We start from the raw sequence: 16,148 nt of genomic DNA, 5'->3' as shown, positions 1-16,148 counted from the left end.
TTGTTCCCGTCCGCCTCCTCATGCAGCGATAAAATGATGTTAGTTAACTCGTGGGTTATTTATACGAATGGTTCAACCTCCCTGTGAAATGTCGTAATTAACTTATTAGTTCAGCTATCTGTAAATCCCTCACGTTTTCTGGAATGATCCTGCCTTGGTCTTAGCTTCTCGGTCATGGTTGTTTGCATTGCAATGGTGGGCGGGTTCGGGAAGGGTAGTTCGAGAATGTGGGATCGTAATTTCTAAAGGAAAATGAATACATGAAAGAAAGAAACTGATTACATAAGATATAATTGAGTCTTAGGCGTCGCTCGAGGTTTTAGACAGCTGTGTGTTATGGATCAAGTGATTACTTAGGTGGGTTTTATTTAAATTCCTAAAGTTTTTATAAACTTTCTGTACATTCCTGAATCGGCACGCTTTTCAAATGGATAGGTTGTAAAGTAAAACATATACGCAATAGATATTAGCTGATTTATGAATGTAAATGTTGAAACAATGTATGCCAATACAGAGTTGAAAATAATGTGGGCTGTTTTCAGGTGAAAAAATCAATAAGCAATAATTATTGAATAAAATACTTGTATTCATTGAATTATTTGGCGGTTAAAAATAAGCCGACGTAGCACAGTGGCTTAGTGCACCTGACGGGCAATCAGAAGGGTGCGGGTTCAGTTCGCGTCGGTGACATTTATTTTTCCTCCGGAAGTGTTTTCAATTTATATTTGAGTCTCAGGCTAATAATCATCGCTTATAATAATTTATCAACGATCATTTGGTAATATTTAATACAAAGTAAGAAATGAGAATATAATATACATGTGACCTGTGAAAAATCACAAGAAAATAAAATATATTTTTAGTAAAAATCATCATAAATGATTTTTTTTCCGGCTGCGTGAATTCATTATGTAAAATGTAATATGTCCTACAAATTTGTATCATTTATTTTTAAATTTCAGAATGTTAAGCACTCACATCACATCACATCACAACCGAAATTAAAATGTTTATTGATTAATTAATGACTAAGGACTGTTTTATCCATTCGTCTATGGGTTTAATTTAAATTGGTCTGAACTATGTTTGGGAAGGAATAAAGGGATGGAAAAGGTAGTTTATTTGTTTACTCTGAAAGGGTTGTAAGCCCATTAAGGCTGTATTACTACACTTCTCTAAAGTAGATTCTACTGATCCAAAGATGTAATCCTGAGTCTGGAATCAACAAAACAATGATATACAATGTCTTTACTAAATATTTGATGTACACAAAAGTAAATATAAAATTTTATGTGATCATATTAGATTTTCTGAGAAATCTGTTGGCGTTTTGATTCAATTTCTTGCACAGTTCAAATTTACGTTTTTATAATAAAAGAATTATGCGATACCGTTTTTTTACGAGGATTCAATAATAAAATGCCTTCAAATTATTTTTCGATACGATACGAGTTTAATATGAAACCGTTTGAATCTTAACATTTAATTTAAATAAATATCGTTCTCTGAGAGAAGGATATTGTTAAACATATTATTTTTGTATGTACCTGCGTAATATTCATTGAGTTAGAATCGCGTTTGGATTCCACCCAAGAATCATACCATCAACTCAACACGACACAAGCAACATTTCCCACTTACTGTGGGAGTATTAGAAGATTTTTTCGGGTTATTCATAACCAGGGAAATTTAAAAAAAAACTTAAAAATCCTGTTGATTTGTTTGTAATTTCCGTTTTCGTGGGTGTTTTACACGGAAAAAACGTACAGATATAAAATATTGATATTTTATTTAAAATCTCTTCAAATTATTTTTAATTCTGTTAAAAATGGGACTGCGGGCCCTTAACGAATGAATTGATAGATTTCATGTTAAAATTTTATTAAAAAAGGAATGTACTAACACGAAGTCGGAACAGGTGTTCCGACTTCGCGTCAAAAAAAATAAACAATTCGTAAAATACAACATTTTATTAGGAAATGATTTGCTGTCCGGTTTTCAGAAATACTCATTCTTTTCCGTCTTATGGTTCAAGAGAGATTCTGTACCTACCTGCCTGAAGAAAATTTAAAAAAAGAATTGTCATTGAGATGTTTCATTGGCTAATTGTATAATAATTGACCGGTCGGTGGCCGAGTTGACATCGCGCTTGGGTCTCACTCGGGGGTAGTGTGTTCAATTCCTCGGCTGGCTAAGTCCTCCATCACAACACAAGACACATTTTCAGCTTACTGTGGTGGTAGTAGGAGATTTTCAAATATTGTAAGGTTATTCGTAACCCGGGAATGTTTGTCTTTCGTTAAAAAAAAAATCCTTATTTGAGATCAAAAACAAAATGATACATAAAATATAATATACTGTCGTTTATAATTAAGTGGGTAGGTATTTATGTACCTACTTTCAAATCTTATGATTTTACTGTTCTACTGTTCGCCTAACTTTAGTTCAGAGGTCTACTGTTTCCCAAACTTTAGTTCAGAAGTTCCAATCGTAAATTTCATATTCAGAAATTCGGTCTCAGTACAAATTCAAAATAAAGTGGAATGGCATTATACGACGTCGGACAGTGTAATAATACTCAAAGTTTATTGGCTGTTTGGATCTAAAAGTCAAAATGTATTTTTTGAAGGTGTGAATCGGAAGCTTGTCTACGAATTAGTTTGTAGTTTATTGTGGACTGTAATCAATATTTGACACAAATATTGGAGTAGCTGTGATTAACAGTTAAAATTGGAAAGGGTTTCTAACTTACCCTTGGTCTTTGGTATACGTTTTGTTGCAAATCGATAGCATGGCCTTGAGGAACATCGCGGGTGTTCCACAAACACTGACTTTAATAGAGACGATAGAGCTAAGCTCAATAGTTCTTGGTATCCGGTAATTGACGGCTACACCAGAGCTAAACCACTTTAAATAAAAAATGATACGTTAATGTTAGCTCAGAGGGTTAGAGCTGGCAACACGGTATCACAACCTCATACATAAGCTCACATTTTAACACAACCTCAAATAACACATCTGCCCTGATGATGGACACTGCAATGCTGTCCAAAACGTTGGCTAAAGAAGGAGTTAGCGCAACACGGCATAACACCCCAAAAACAAATAACAAAAATACTGCTCATTTATTAAAAATCTGCTCAAATCATTCGTATTCCTGTTGAAAACGGGAGTGCAGACCTCTAACAAATGAATTGACAAATTTCCTAACAAAGTATCGGTAAAATGCAAATGTTGTGGCATTTCATCATAATGTTAATCAGGAAAAGCATACCACATATTCGGAATGGACAGATATTTTATGAGGAAATAGATTGCCATCACGTATTTAACACGATTTCAATAAATCAACTCATTTTTTCATGTTTACTGCACCAGTTTTCTTAACTGGTAATATATAATAAAAATAAATATTATATTATCAGATATTAATATTCTGAACGACAGAATAAGGAAACTAACATATATTTTTAGATGTTTAAGAGATATTTTTAACGAAAAATTACTTAGAACCACATACTTCGCATTCTGTCAATCAATTATATAATACGGCATTATAGGCTGGAGCGGTACATATAAAAATCAAATACAAACAATTTAAACCCTAAAAAAAACCCTATTCACATTCGTCCGAACTTTTATTCAAACAATTTAAGGTCAGAAAATTAAGTGCATTATACTTCTACCATGCAACATTACAAATTTATAAAAACAATATTCAAAATAAAATTGCACCCTTTAAAAATAACAGAAATCTTAGACAAACGTCAATACTACCTACTCCTAAATGAAAAAAAAACAATAGGACAGTTCAACCAGGAATATCTCGGAGCTAAATTTTTTAACTCATTGCCAGAAAGGATTAGAAACATGAATGCAAATATAAACGAATTCAAAAGCCACCTTAAAAAGTATTAAATTATTATAAAAACAATATTCAAAATAAAATTGCACCCTTTAAAAATAACAGAAATCTTAGACAAACGTCAATACTACCTACTCCTAAATGAAAAAAAACAATAGGACAGTTCAACCAGGAATATCTCGGAGCTAAATTTTTTAACTCATTGCCAGAAAGGATTAGAAACATGAATGCAAATATAAACGAATTCAAAAGCCACCTTAAAAAGTATTAAATTATTATAAAAACAATATTCAAAATAAAATTGCACCCTTTAAAAATAACAGAAATCTTAGACAAACGTCAATACTACCTACTCCTAAATGAAAAAAAACAATAGGACAGTTCAACCAGGAATATCTCGGAGCTAAATTTTTTAACTCATTGCCAGAAAGGATTAGAAACATGAATGCAAATATAAACGAATTCAAAAGCCACCTTAAAAAGTATTCCGAACACTTGAACTGAATCATATCAAATATAAACCAATATAAAAACACCCCCCATACACACAAGCCCTGCTTATTTATGGGGGTACATCAAATACTTATATTATATTATGTAATTAATAACTGTTTTATATTGTGTAATGTAATTCGTATATCTTTTTTTACTAATAAAAAAATAATAATAATGATAAATTGTTGTAATGTCACTAGGTGATGATGTAGGTATGTGGGTACTCCACACTGTCAGACTGGGACAGGTAATTGGGTGAAGGAATGTAGTAACATATGCTAAAATGTGATGCATAGAGTTGCGTAAACATCAGCTATTATACTTTCCTGACATTGACAAACAGTAGTTATTTTTCACGGCACACGTTATTAACAGATAACCATGGCAGCTACACGCATTGAGAACACTAAAGTTTCATATCTCATGATTCATTCAAACAGCCTCGCAGAGTTATCAGAAGTCACAGATGGGATCTGCGGATAAGCCATGATATAACCTAAAACGTGTCTCTACTATGAAGGATCTCGAGTTCGTGTTTAATAGCGGACTGACGTTTCATGGTCACCCTGTGAGCGAGGCTCATCTTAATTTTCACTGAACTGGCAAAATTAAACAATGTTATTTGGGCAACAAATCGTATGATACTTTCTTCTATAAAGCTTTACTAATAGTTCTGCAACCACGCGTTAAAAAAGGAGTTTTTATTTTCTATTGCTTAGTAAATTAAAACCGAAATTTCCTCACAAATTATAAAACTTGTAGGTACTTAAATCCCTACCTACCAATTAAAAAAATAGCATTATTGATGTGGTTTTAGCTGAAAACGGTTTTTTATTATTTTTCAAAAATTCACGACCAAAGTGAAATTTCCCGAAAATCTTCGTACAAAAAATTTTCAAAGAAAAGAAAAATTGTTTACAGCTACAACAACATCAATAATGACATATTTTGTAATATTAGCACTCTAGTACACCTAAAAGTCACGAGCCGCCACTGCTACGTTTTTTATTTATTAATCTAAATATTAATTTCAATTAATCCAAAGAAACGTTACTATCTCAATGACAATTGTTTTTTCAAACGGGTAGGTAGGTAGGTAGGTACTTAAAGTTACAGTACCTAAAATATTATTGAAAAAAATAGAAGTGAAAAGTTTAAACAAACACGAAGATTTCACATTTGAAGAACTAATCTTTCGGTCTAGTTAAAACTACGCTCTGCTCAGCAAACACGACAGTTTTAAAAGGAGATCATAGGTATATTATGTAAATTGGAATGTAGGAGCAAGCGAAAATATTTAATTAAAGGTGGAGGAAACCTACTCTTGCGTAGCAAGCGTGTCAAAACGGGACGACGCTCTTTCACGGAATGACGTTTCATTCGGCCAGCCTATTAAATCGATCTCCAAAACTCTGTGCGGTATTGTTGCTTCTATTGTCACTGAAATTTGCGATGGATCTACTCTAACTGATGATGATTTTTTAATATAAATTGCTTTGGGTTTATTTTAATAAAACTACTTGTTTTATTATTAAATATAAAGAGACTTGTTTACTTTTATTTTCACTTCCTTCAATAAAAAATCAATTCGGTGTTTCACATCTGCCAGGCTCCCCGTGACAGCTTAAAAAGTTAAAGTGCTTAGGGCGAGCTTGACTGCTCCGAATACTTTAATGGCAAACTTTTTGAATTTTCCAGACATCCTCGCAAGTAAAAAACAATAAATTGTTCTGCGTAAATTAACACGCTACAGTTTGTTGGTCTGTTTTTTTTCCATAGAAAAAAGGAGAACAATAAGTTGTTCTGCGTAAATTAACACGCTACAGTTTGTTGGTCTGTTTTTTTTTCATAGAAAAAAGGAGAACACTAGAAATGTCTTCAAAGTAACCAAAGTTGCCACTGACTTAGTACCTACTTTTGTTCTAACCTATTTAGCTTGCATTGTGTCTCTCTTACACTTATCTGACGTCTTATATCGCCATCTCAATAGATAGAAATGAAAAATTCATGATGAGGATGAAACATAGTTCTGTATTTTAAATAAGAATAGTCTAATTTTTGGATTACGAAACACGCCCACGTCGTATATCTTGTTTTTTCTTTATTACACGATTGCATCATCTGTGCATACATTCGTTCCGGTATAATAACGGCTAACAAAGTTCCTTAACCTCTTAGCAAGAGAGACTTTAAAATATCTTTTAATGATTTGTTTACCTGAGGGAACATGCAAATATCGTGGTGCTTCCAAATCATTTTTTTCCTTTGCGTACTTGGAATGAATTACTACGTGTCATGTGTACATAAATTGCTACGTATTATTCCTTAAAAGAGGATCGTCTTTTCTTCTTTTTTCGTATTGTGGGGGAGTCAGAGGGGATCATCTAGGTCAGTAAGCTAGTCTAGCCTCAGGCGTTGCCCTGTGGATCTCATCAATCCAGCCGGGGAATGAATGTAGCGGGCATTCTTTGACCACTTGTTCGGTGGTCTGCACCGCAACGCAATCACACATCGCCGACTTTTTAATGCCTCACCGGTGTATAATGTGGGCACAGCGGCTGCGGGTAGACCCTATAGAGGATGGATTGAAGATATATACATACGTTTACATACGTTTTCCGTATTCGATTTCCGAATTCGTTTTCCGTATTCGGACATCCGAATGCACGGAATCAGTAGAAAATACATTAACTGCCGCACACGTTCGTTTTAGTTCCGAACGGAACAAATTCTTTACGCACGTTCCGAATGCAAGCCGGCGCGTTCGGAGAAACCGAATGGAAAAAACCTAATGACGTCACGTGGAACGCAGCTCTTGCATACATTTTGTTTGTGTCGACGCAAACGTTCGGAAATTTCCTGTCAGTAATTCAGTGTTGCCAACGGGTCTTGACCTAATATCGCCGTTTCTCATACATAAGGTAGCGTAAAGTAGCCGAATTTGCTGTTAGGTGGGACATGTTTAAAATTGATTTTTTTACGTGAAAATAAAAATTTCGTGGGGGGGTGGCTAGAGAATTACAAAAAAATAAAATTTGTCCCCACAAAAATAAATTTCATGGGGGGGGGGGGGGGGGGGGGGGGCGCTAGAGAATTTCGGGACATGTTTAAAATTGTTTTTTTTTGAAGTAGCTTAATTGGCGACCAGTCGCCTTTTAGATTTTTTCGGCGCCGATTCTCGCTCTGAGTAGCCTAAATGGCGATATATCGCCCTTGTTGGCAACACTGGTTCTGACGTTTATACATTCCGAATGAAGAAAAACGAACGTTTGCGCTAGTCTCACGGAATTCCGAATACGGAAAACGAATTCGGAAATCGAATACGGAAAACGTATGTATGCGGCCAGCCTAAGTCAAATTGGACAAATTACGAGGTACATATATGAATTTTATTATAATTCGGAAATGTGTTCGAAAATTTTTTTAAATTAAATAAAATACTTTTTGTTTTAAAACCACGAGTTTTTAATAATTTTTAGGACCGACCGGTTTCGCTTTACTCAAGCATCTTCAGGGTAAAAAATATTACTAGACAAGAAGTACAAAGGGTGAGCTTATATATAATAATTTGTACCTTGAAGATGCTTGAGTAAAGCGAAACCGGCCGGTTCTAAAAATTATTAAAATTCGTGGTTTAAAAAAAAAAAGTATTTTATTTCATTTTAAATATGTCACACCACAAAGTGATTGCTTTCTACAATAAAAAATAAATGAAAAATTATTAGCTGATAATTTGAAAGATTTTCTGTTTGATTATTATTATTTTATTATTTCATTTTATTATTTGAGCCTAAAATTTCTCATCAAACACAAGAACCTTGCATAGTTATAGAGAAGTAAAACTTTCATGACTGTTTTTTCTTTAAAATACACTGTGCACATGAGATAATTTTTGAAAAAAAATTATGTAAAATAATAAAAATAAAATTTATTGATTCAAAATCACAATTTAACAGTTATTTTTAACATAACGTTAGGTTTAAATGTGTACAAGTATCTAACTAAATAATCTATATCAGTTTATTGTTCTCATTTTATCCATATATATATTATATATATATATTACATACATATATGGATGTTTGAGTGAATGAATGTTTCTTTGTTTGTTATTGACTCAAAACTACTGGATCAATTTCACTGATCTTTTAAAACTTGTTCTTATTAGTGCCGAGAGTGTTTAGAGAGTAATTTGAATGTTAAAAAATGTCGGGGACGCTCGAGAAAGACACATTATCTATCCTGTGGAGTAAGATACGGAGAATCCAACGAAAGTCGACTTAATCTAGTTTTTAAAAAGTTAAAATGTGGATTTCATGATACTACATCAAGTGAATTGTATGGAGATAGACATGAATCACATATTTATTTGTGATACAATGAGTGTAAATGATGAACGTATGACTTGGAAGTTGTCAGGTACTCTAATAAAAATGGACCCATTTTTCAGGTACTCTAATAAAAGTGCACCCAGTTCTCAGGTACTCTAATAAAAATGATTAATTATGCGCTTTTTCCGATGTCTGTGATTCAGAAAACTTCTCGCAAAATACTTTCTAAAAGATGAAACCTAAGACTTTTGCAGGTTTTTAATCTTCGTTCTTGAATTTTTAATATCTCATCCTGGTGCATATTAGATAAAGAAAAGCTGGAAAGTTTGAGATTATTCAGCTGAACCAACTTTCGATAGCAACTTTAAAGCTTTTAGCAAGATGAAGAAACTCTTATTGGATTTACGGCATTACAATAATGATTTTTGGACTTTTAACTTTTTTGAAAAATAAATCCAATTTGTCTGCTTCCGTCTCTGAAAACTTAGCAGCAACGTGCTTTGACTCTACTTCCGACTTTCGCCAATTTACAAGACAAAAATGTTTGGTTTGTGTTTTTAAGACGAGCTTTATTCAGAATTTTAAGAACTGTCAGGATAAGAGAGATAGTTTTTCACAAACTTCTGATATTTTTACTTTTTGTTTGTTTTATTACTGTACATTTTAAATCCATGAAAAAACACCCTTGCAAAAAGGATTTATGTGTCAGTATAAGTAATAAATACATTGATAGTACTTCCGGGCCCGCTTCTTGCCCTCATTCTTCATCCTTACTAAATTCCTCAAATTCAGGATGTCATTGTCCAAAAGGCTCCGAGACTTGTGTATAACGTAAATTATTAATCGTGTATTATTTCATAGTGCTTTTAATATAAATAGTATGCGTATATTCATATATATTTATAAAATATATGTAATATACGTGTATTCACTTAATGTATATATAATATGCGTTTATTCATATTTATTTATATAATATATATTTCATACATATGTTTATTTATATTAATATAATATGCATTTATTCATTTACATTTTTATAATATACGTATATGAATGAAGGCATATTATATTAACATGCCTTCATTCATATAATATATGTATTATACGTATATTCATATTTATTTATAGAATATGCGTATGTATATATAGTATAGTCAACCGTTATAATAAACGTTGTGTAAATTTATACAATTGATAAACAACCGTCTACGTTAGAACCTTACTAATAGATAATTACATTAAACAGCCATAAAATAGTTAGTAATAACATAGAAATGTATTATTCGTGCAGCGCACTTTAGGTGATTTTGCACAAAACGGCGCTATACAATTGATCCAAATATTATTATTGTTATTATTAAATAGTTCATGGAAAGATTTCTTTTTTTAAATTGTTAATGTAAAATTGTTGTATAAACTTCAAATTTATCGTCGTATTCCGGAATATTTACGTAGTTTAAATGTGCTATATATGTATCTTTTGAAGACGTCGTAAAAACGAATGTCATATTAAAAACTAGATAAAATTTGCTTTAAGATTTTTGTACTTTCAAGTATACATTTATATTTATGAGTTGGAATATTTTTATTTCGAAAAAGGAGAAAAGTGAAAAAAAAATTATAAAATTGCAGAAAATACAAAAATTTGGAAAGCACATCTCTTTTATTTAGGAAATCTGCAAGATAACTGTCAATTCACTTTTTAATCGCTTATGGAATTTAAATAAGCATTATAATAATTCCTAGATAAAAAAGACATTTTTGATCCATTGTTTGAGCAATAAAAACGTTGTTTTCTTAGAAATTGTATTTTATATTTATACATTTATGATATTAAAACCAACATTACTTCATGAACATAAAATTCACGCGGTTGTTACCATTGAAATATAAAATGTCAGAAATAACCTCACCTTTTAAAGACGGTAATATGATGTGCCAGTCTGTCAAAATGCGATGCTAGCTCTTTTGCTACCAGTTCTTTCGCAGCCCAGTTATAGACATATTACTAAGAACTCATATTCGTTCTTGTGTATTATTAATTTAATGTGTTACTAAAAAACCGTTTAACGGTTGGAAAGAATTTTATTAGTAAGGCTGAAAGGCGTCCCCGACTTATTCTACCATTCAAACTACTCCTGGCTTCTCTGGCACTCCTGTTAATCTATATCAGTCAACTACTTTTCAAGTTTGGGAGCACAAACGTACGCAGCTGATTTTTTTTTTATATATTACAAGCTGACTTACCCGACGTTGCTTGGGGTTCTCCTTACCGTTGGGGGATAGGAGATAGGGTGACCGGATAAATCATCACGTCTTTAAAAAGTTATATAAAATCATGGAAAGTGATGAAACAAAAACTTTATTAACTAGGGTTAAGTAGGTTAGGTGAGGTTAGGATAAAAAAATTTTTTTTTTCATCGTTTCTCATTAAAATTAATTTATATCACTTTTTAAAAGTGTGTTGAATTGTCACTGTGTTGAGTTATCATGGAACCGGTTTAGCTAGCGTTACCAAATAAAGCGCCCGAAAATATTAAAAGTGTGTTGAATTGTCACTGTGTTGAGTTATCATGGAATCGGTTTAGCCAGCGTTACCAAATAAAATGCCCAAAAATATTAAAATTATGTTGAATTGTCACTGTGTTGAGTTATCATGGAACCGGTTTGGCCAGCGTTACCAAATAAAGCGCCCGAAAATATTAGATTACAAAACATCGAGAAACGGAGTCGAATTAAAGTCGATGTAACCTAATTTTTTAACAGCAGAAGTCGGAGACGACTGAGAAAATAAGCAATACCCATAGACATATGAATATTAGTAGATCTGCCCTAAGTGATTAAAAGCGTATTATCCCCACTCCCCATACCGGTTCCATTGGAGCCGGCTGGGCTCGCGTATGGCCTCAAGTGAAATTTGAAAACGTGACGTCATCATTCTTGTGCGAACTATGGTCGAGGCATCATCGGTTCATTTTACGAAATAACACGGCAAAATGTTGACTTGTGCTATGAAAACTTGTAAAAATAGATGTGAAAAAGAGAATAAACCCAATTGTCGTATTAAATTCCATAAGTAAGCATTATTTTACTTTATTTTAAGCTTATTCACACCGTATTATATGGACCAGTTTTAGAAACATATACTATCACATCACAATATAGCGATTCTCAAGTGTGCTCATCGTTGTTTACTGTGGTAAGTAAATTATTAAACATTTGTAAAAGTGTCTTAACTAAATACTCTGAAACTAACTACGACTCTGAAAATAGAAGAAATTTACTTTGCCGAATTTGGACTTCGCAAATTAGTTCATAACGTTGTGAGTAATTTGCGCTCCCATGTAAAAATGTCTATTCATTCAAAAGCAGATTTTACTTTTAAGAACTAAATGGTGATATTATAATGCGAGATGCCTATACCCTGTCAGGTTGATTTATTGACGAATCACAGTCAGCTCTACCCCCTTCGTTCTTCAACAGTTGATTTTACCCCTCACCTTTAATTTCTAGTCTATATATTCTTATGTCTGTGGCAATACCCAAGCATTACGGGGTTTTTTATACTAGTTGACGTGTAACCACCGTTGCTCTACTTTACTCTGCTTTCCTTTTTTGTATATTCAAAAGAAATTCTCTAAATGATAGTGAAAATCCTATCAAACTCCGTCGCATAGTTTAGAAGAACTAAGCGCACAAACAGACAGAAGTGGATAGTGACTTTATTTTACACCATTTAGAGATTTAAAGAAGATTGCTTGCAATGATGCCAAAATGGATTACATAGAATTGCACATCCACTGCATGTGGGAATTAATTATTTTTTTACTATGATTATAAAAAAAAATAATATATTACACAATACATAGAATTATGTTCCTACCCACTTATTACAAAATATAAAATAACCCTTTAGCACTTAGTAACCGAAAACCGAAGATAAATATTTATTTTATAAATCAAATGACGTTCCACAAAATTTTGACATAATTACAATGACAATTTAAAAAAAACATAATAAAAAAAACTGTACAATAAACTGTTCCACATTGAAAAATTCGAAAAAAATAGACAAAAACCTAAACCGGAAAGATCAAATAAACCAAACCGTCAACAAAATAAGAAAATTAATTTATATATTTTTGAAAATTCGAAATTTTCTATATATTCTACCACGCTTTTGTACTATCAAATCTCCAATACGGTGTAATCAGCTGGAAAGCTACATACAAAACAAATCTACTCCCTGTTGAAATTGTACAACATCTAATTATAAAAATAATATTGAAAAAACCAAGAGATTATCCAAAACATCTAATTTTTAAGGAATTTAAAGTATTATAATTTAATGATCTTGTCCAAAAAAACATAATAACTCAAATAATAAAAGAAAAACAAAATCACAGCTTTTAAACTGAAAATCGTACTCGTCAAAAATATATATTTCCAACACAAAAATGTAACACCACTTTTGCTCAACAAAATTACATATATCTAGGGAAAAAATACTTCAACAGCCTACCCGAAAATATCAGCACAATAGAAAACGATAAACACCTACTAAAAGAAATTAAAGAGAAGTTCAATGTAAAAATACCAAAATGTTGAAACTATCTTTGTAATTAATTTTAATTTTGTTTAGTGTTTGTAATTAATATTCTTTTTTTATATTAACTCCACACAGGAGGCCCTGAAGAAAATAAAATCTTAATAACAAACACTAAATTTTCTTCATCTTGATACTCACCACTCTTCTAGACACAAGCGTCAGCTTCTATAGAAGAGGAATATTAAAAATCAAAAGCAGTGAAAACTAAGGACTGGTTGTTTCGGAGAATTTGAACAATTCATCATATTTAAACGTTCATTTTCCAGTCCAGTGAAAGATTTTTCAAGTTCTGTTTTAATTTCAGTTTTGTCAAGCAACTAGCCTATAATGATATAATAACAGAACTTGAATAGGACTTTCACAGAACCCGGAAATGAACGTTGAAATTTGATGAATTTTTCAAATTCTCCGAAACAACCCGTCATAATTGTACTAATTTTATGAATTATCTTTGTTAACATTATTGATCATACTTTGTAAATTGATTAATTATTTAATAAATATATTTTAAGTAAAAAAACAAAAAAATATATATATCGCAGTAGAAAATAAGAATTTCAAAGGAACGAAGAAAGGTCTGCGTAAAGAAATTAAGTAAGTCAGTTAACCTGCGGAGAAACGAAAAGCAAGTTTAAAGAGTTCTTATTTGTGTAACTGGCTTATGGTAATCAGGACTTTAGCTCAGAAAATAATGAAGATTACCCAATTATTTAAATCCGGATTTGTTAATAAAGTTTTTGTTTTACTTCACCAGGTTCTGCAGTTGAAGATGCGGCAGTGGCTCGACTTTTGTACAATCTCAAGACTAAAAAAGTATAGGAGAAACCACCTTTGGGTTTTCCAGACCTGATCAACGGAATTGATGAACATTTTTCAGCATTACAAACGTTTCTGATAGATAATAATAATTATACCTTAAAACACTACTAAACTTCCTTTTTGACAAAAAATACAAATTTCACTAACAGACCAGTTAGACAAGCGTACAAAGAAAACACCGACAGTAAATACAAGCTTTGGAGAAAGACACTATCAATACCACGCTATAAAAGCATTCAACAGTCTAACACTTGAAAATAAAATTGAGGAAAACAAAAATAAATAAAATAAGACACAACATTACAAAATGGATTAAAGAACAAAAAAGAAAATTTAAAAAAATTTCATAACATAAAATAAAAAAACCTACACGTAACACTCAAAACCAATATAAAAAACACATCACTCACAAACACACAAGATTATATTTTAAATGTATTATTTTCTCTTTAAATGTATTGTGTGTATTATATTATAAAATGAAGGCCTCAGCACGGGTAAGCCACCCAGTGCGGCCAACATTATGAATATCTCTGAAATGTAAAAAATATTGTACCAAAATAATAAAAAAATAATCAAGTCCATATTTTCGAATAAAAGTAATTAAAAATTGAGTTTAACTTTATTTTTCCTTCGCAAAACTTTGGTTGAAGATATAACAGTGACCCGACTCTCGGTTCCCTGATAGTTGATCCCCTACAGTTGATACCCGATAGTTCAACCCCCGGATAGTTTGTCCCTCTGTCAATTGATCCCTCAAGTCTTCATATTCGTAGGCATAATTTAATATTTGATATTATATTTAAATAGTGTAAGAGTAAATTGATAAAAATATAGCTACCAAACGTAATTACAAAAATACATTATTTCTTATTCAAATACATCGTTTTAATGTCAAATATGTTCTTACTTTTCAAATATTGTGATAAAACATTTTCAATTCATTATTTTATATCTGCTTTAGTCTAGGTCAGTTTATGTTCATATTGGTATTCACGAATATAAATATTTAAAAAATACTTTAGGTGGCTATTATTTGTCCGGGGTATCAAGTATCCGGGGATCAACTGTCTGAGGATTCAATTATCGGGGATCAAGCGTCAGGGAATCAGATGTGACGTATAAGAGAATAAAATTAAGATGCGGGATTAAATGGCACGATCAAGTAAAACGTGTACTTTTTAAAATCCCACATATCTGAAAATTAAATGTTTATTTAAAAGGAATCACAATTTGGAGAACATATGAAATACTTGTTCGCAGTATCCTGGAATAAAGCTTCATTATTTGGGCCCCTTCTGAACAAAACCATGTCTTAGAAAAAGAAAAAGTACAAAATGGGTTTTTACTTTACCTGTATACGAGAAAATATACACAGTATTCATTCCTGTAGCAATCCGTGTTCTTAACAGGAATCCTCTATTTCAACACCTTAGAAGTCAGCTGAAAAATGTTTTTAGGTGAACAAGTGCAACTATAGAAACAAAATGCTGAAAATTGCGAGGGATCGCATCGATTACGACTAATGATGCATATTATTAATCACAAATCTAACGAAAACCTAAATAATATGCACAATATTTCAAAAAAATATTACGAAAAGCCCGCCCGCAAAGTGTTAACACGCAGTGATAATAGACAAGCCAACACATGTAATATTATAATTGCAAATGTAAAGTGTATTCCCAGCGCCAACATCATTGTTAATTTTGTTACTACCTCAAAATGAACGACTTTATAATAAACGCAATAGATAATTCATATAAAATAGACGAAAGGATTTTTGACATGGTAAATAATACAAACGATTTTATAGATATAAAACCTACAGCCAGCCTAATAATAATACACATGAACGTTAGATCTTTGGAAAAAAATTTAGAAGAATTTCTAATAACTATTAAACAATTGAATAGACTTGACTGTATAATATTATCAGAAACGCATTCATCGAGTGAAATTAATTATAATATACCGGCTTACTCGTACTATGCAACAAAATATAAAATTAACAGAAATAGCGGCG

At 31.8% G+C, this 16,148-nt stretch overlaps 1 protein-coding gene across 1 annotated transcript in view; it reads left to right on the top strand.

Moving 5' to 3' along the window:
- Positions 1–14,695, top strand: part of LOC149419453 (ketimine reductase mu-crystallin) — a 105,806-nt gene extending 91,111 nt beyond the window's left edge. The window contains exon 5 of the mRNA XM_089637831.1: positions 14,058–14,695. Within this exon, the coding sequence (XP_089493957.1) occupies positions 14,058–14,122 (65 nt within the window). The 3' untranslated portion in view covers positions 14,123–14,695. The remainder of the gene's footprint in view (positions 1–14,057) is intronic.
- The last annotated feature ends 1,453 nt before the right edge of the window (positions 14,696–16,148 follow it).

Source organism: Hesperophylax consimilis, chromosome 12 (assembly GCF_061612785.1).
Source record: "Hesperophylax consimilis isolate HC1 chromosome 12, BYU_Hcon_1.0, whole genome shotgun sequence".
NCBI classification, from domain to species: Eukaryota; Metazoa; Arthropoda; class Insecta; order Trichoptera; family Limnephilidae; genus Hesperophylax; species Hesperophylax consimilis.
Note: the sequence above shows the minus strand (reverse complement) of the source record. Positions and strands in the feature narration are given on the sequence as shown.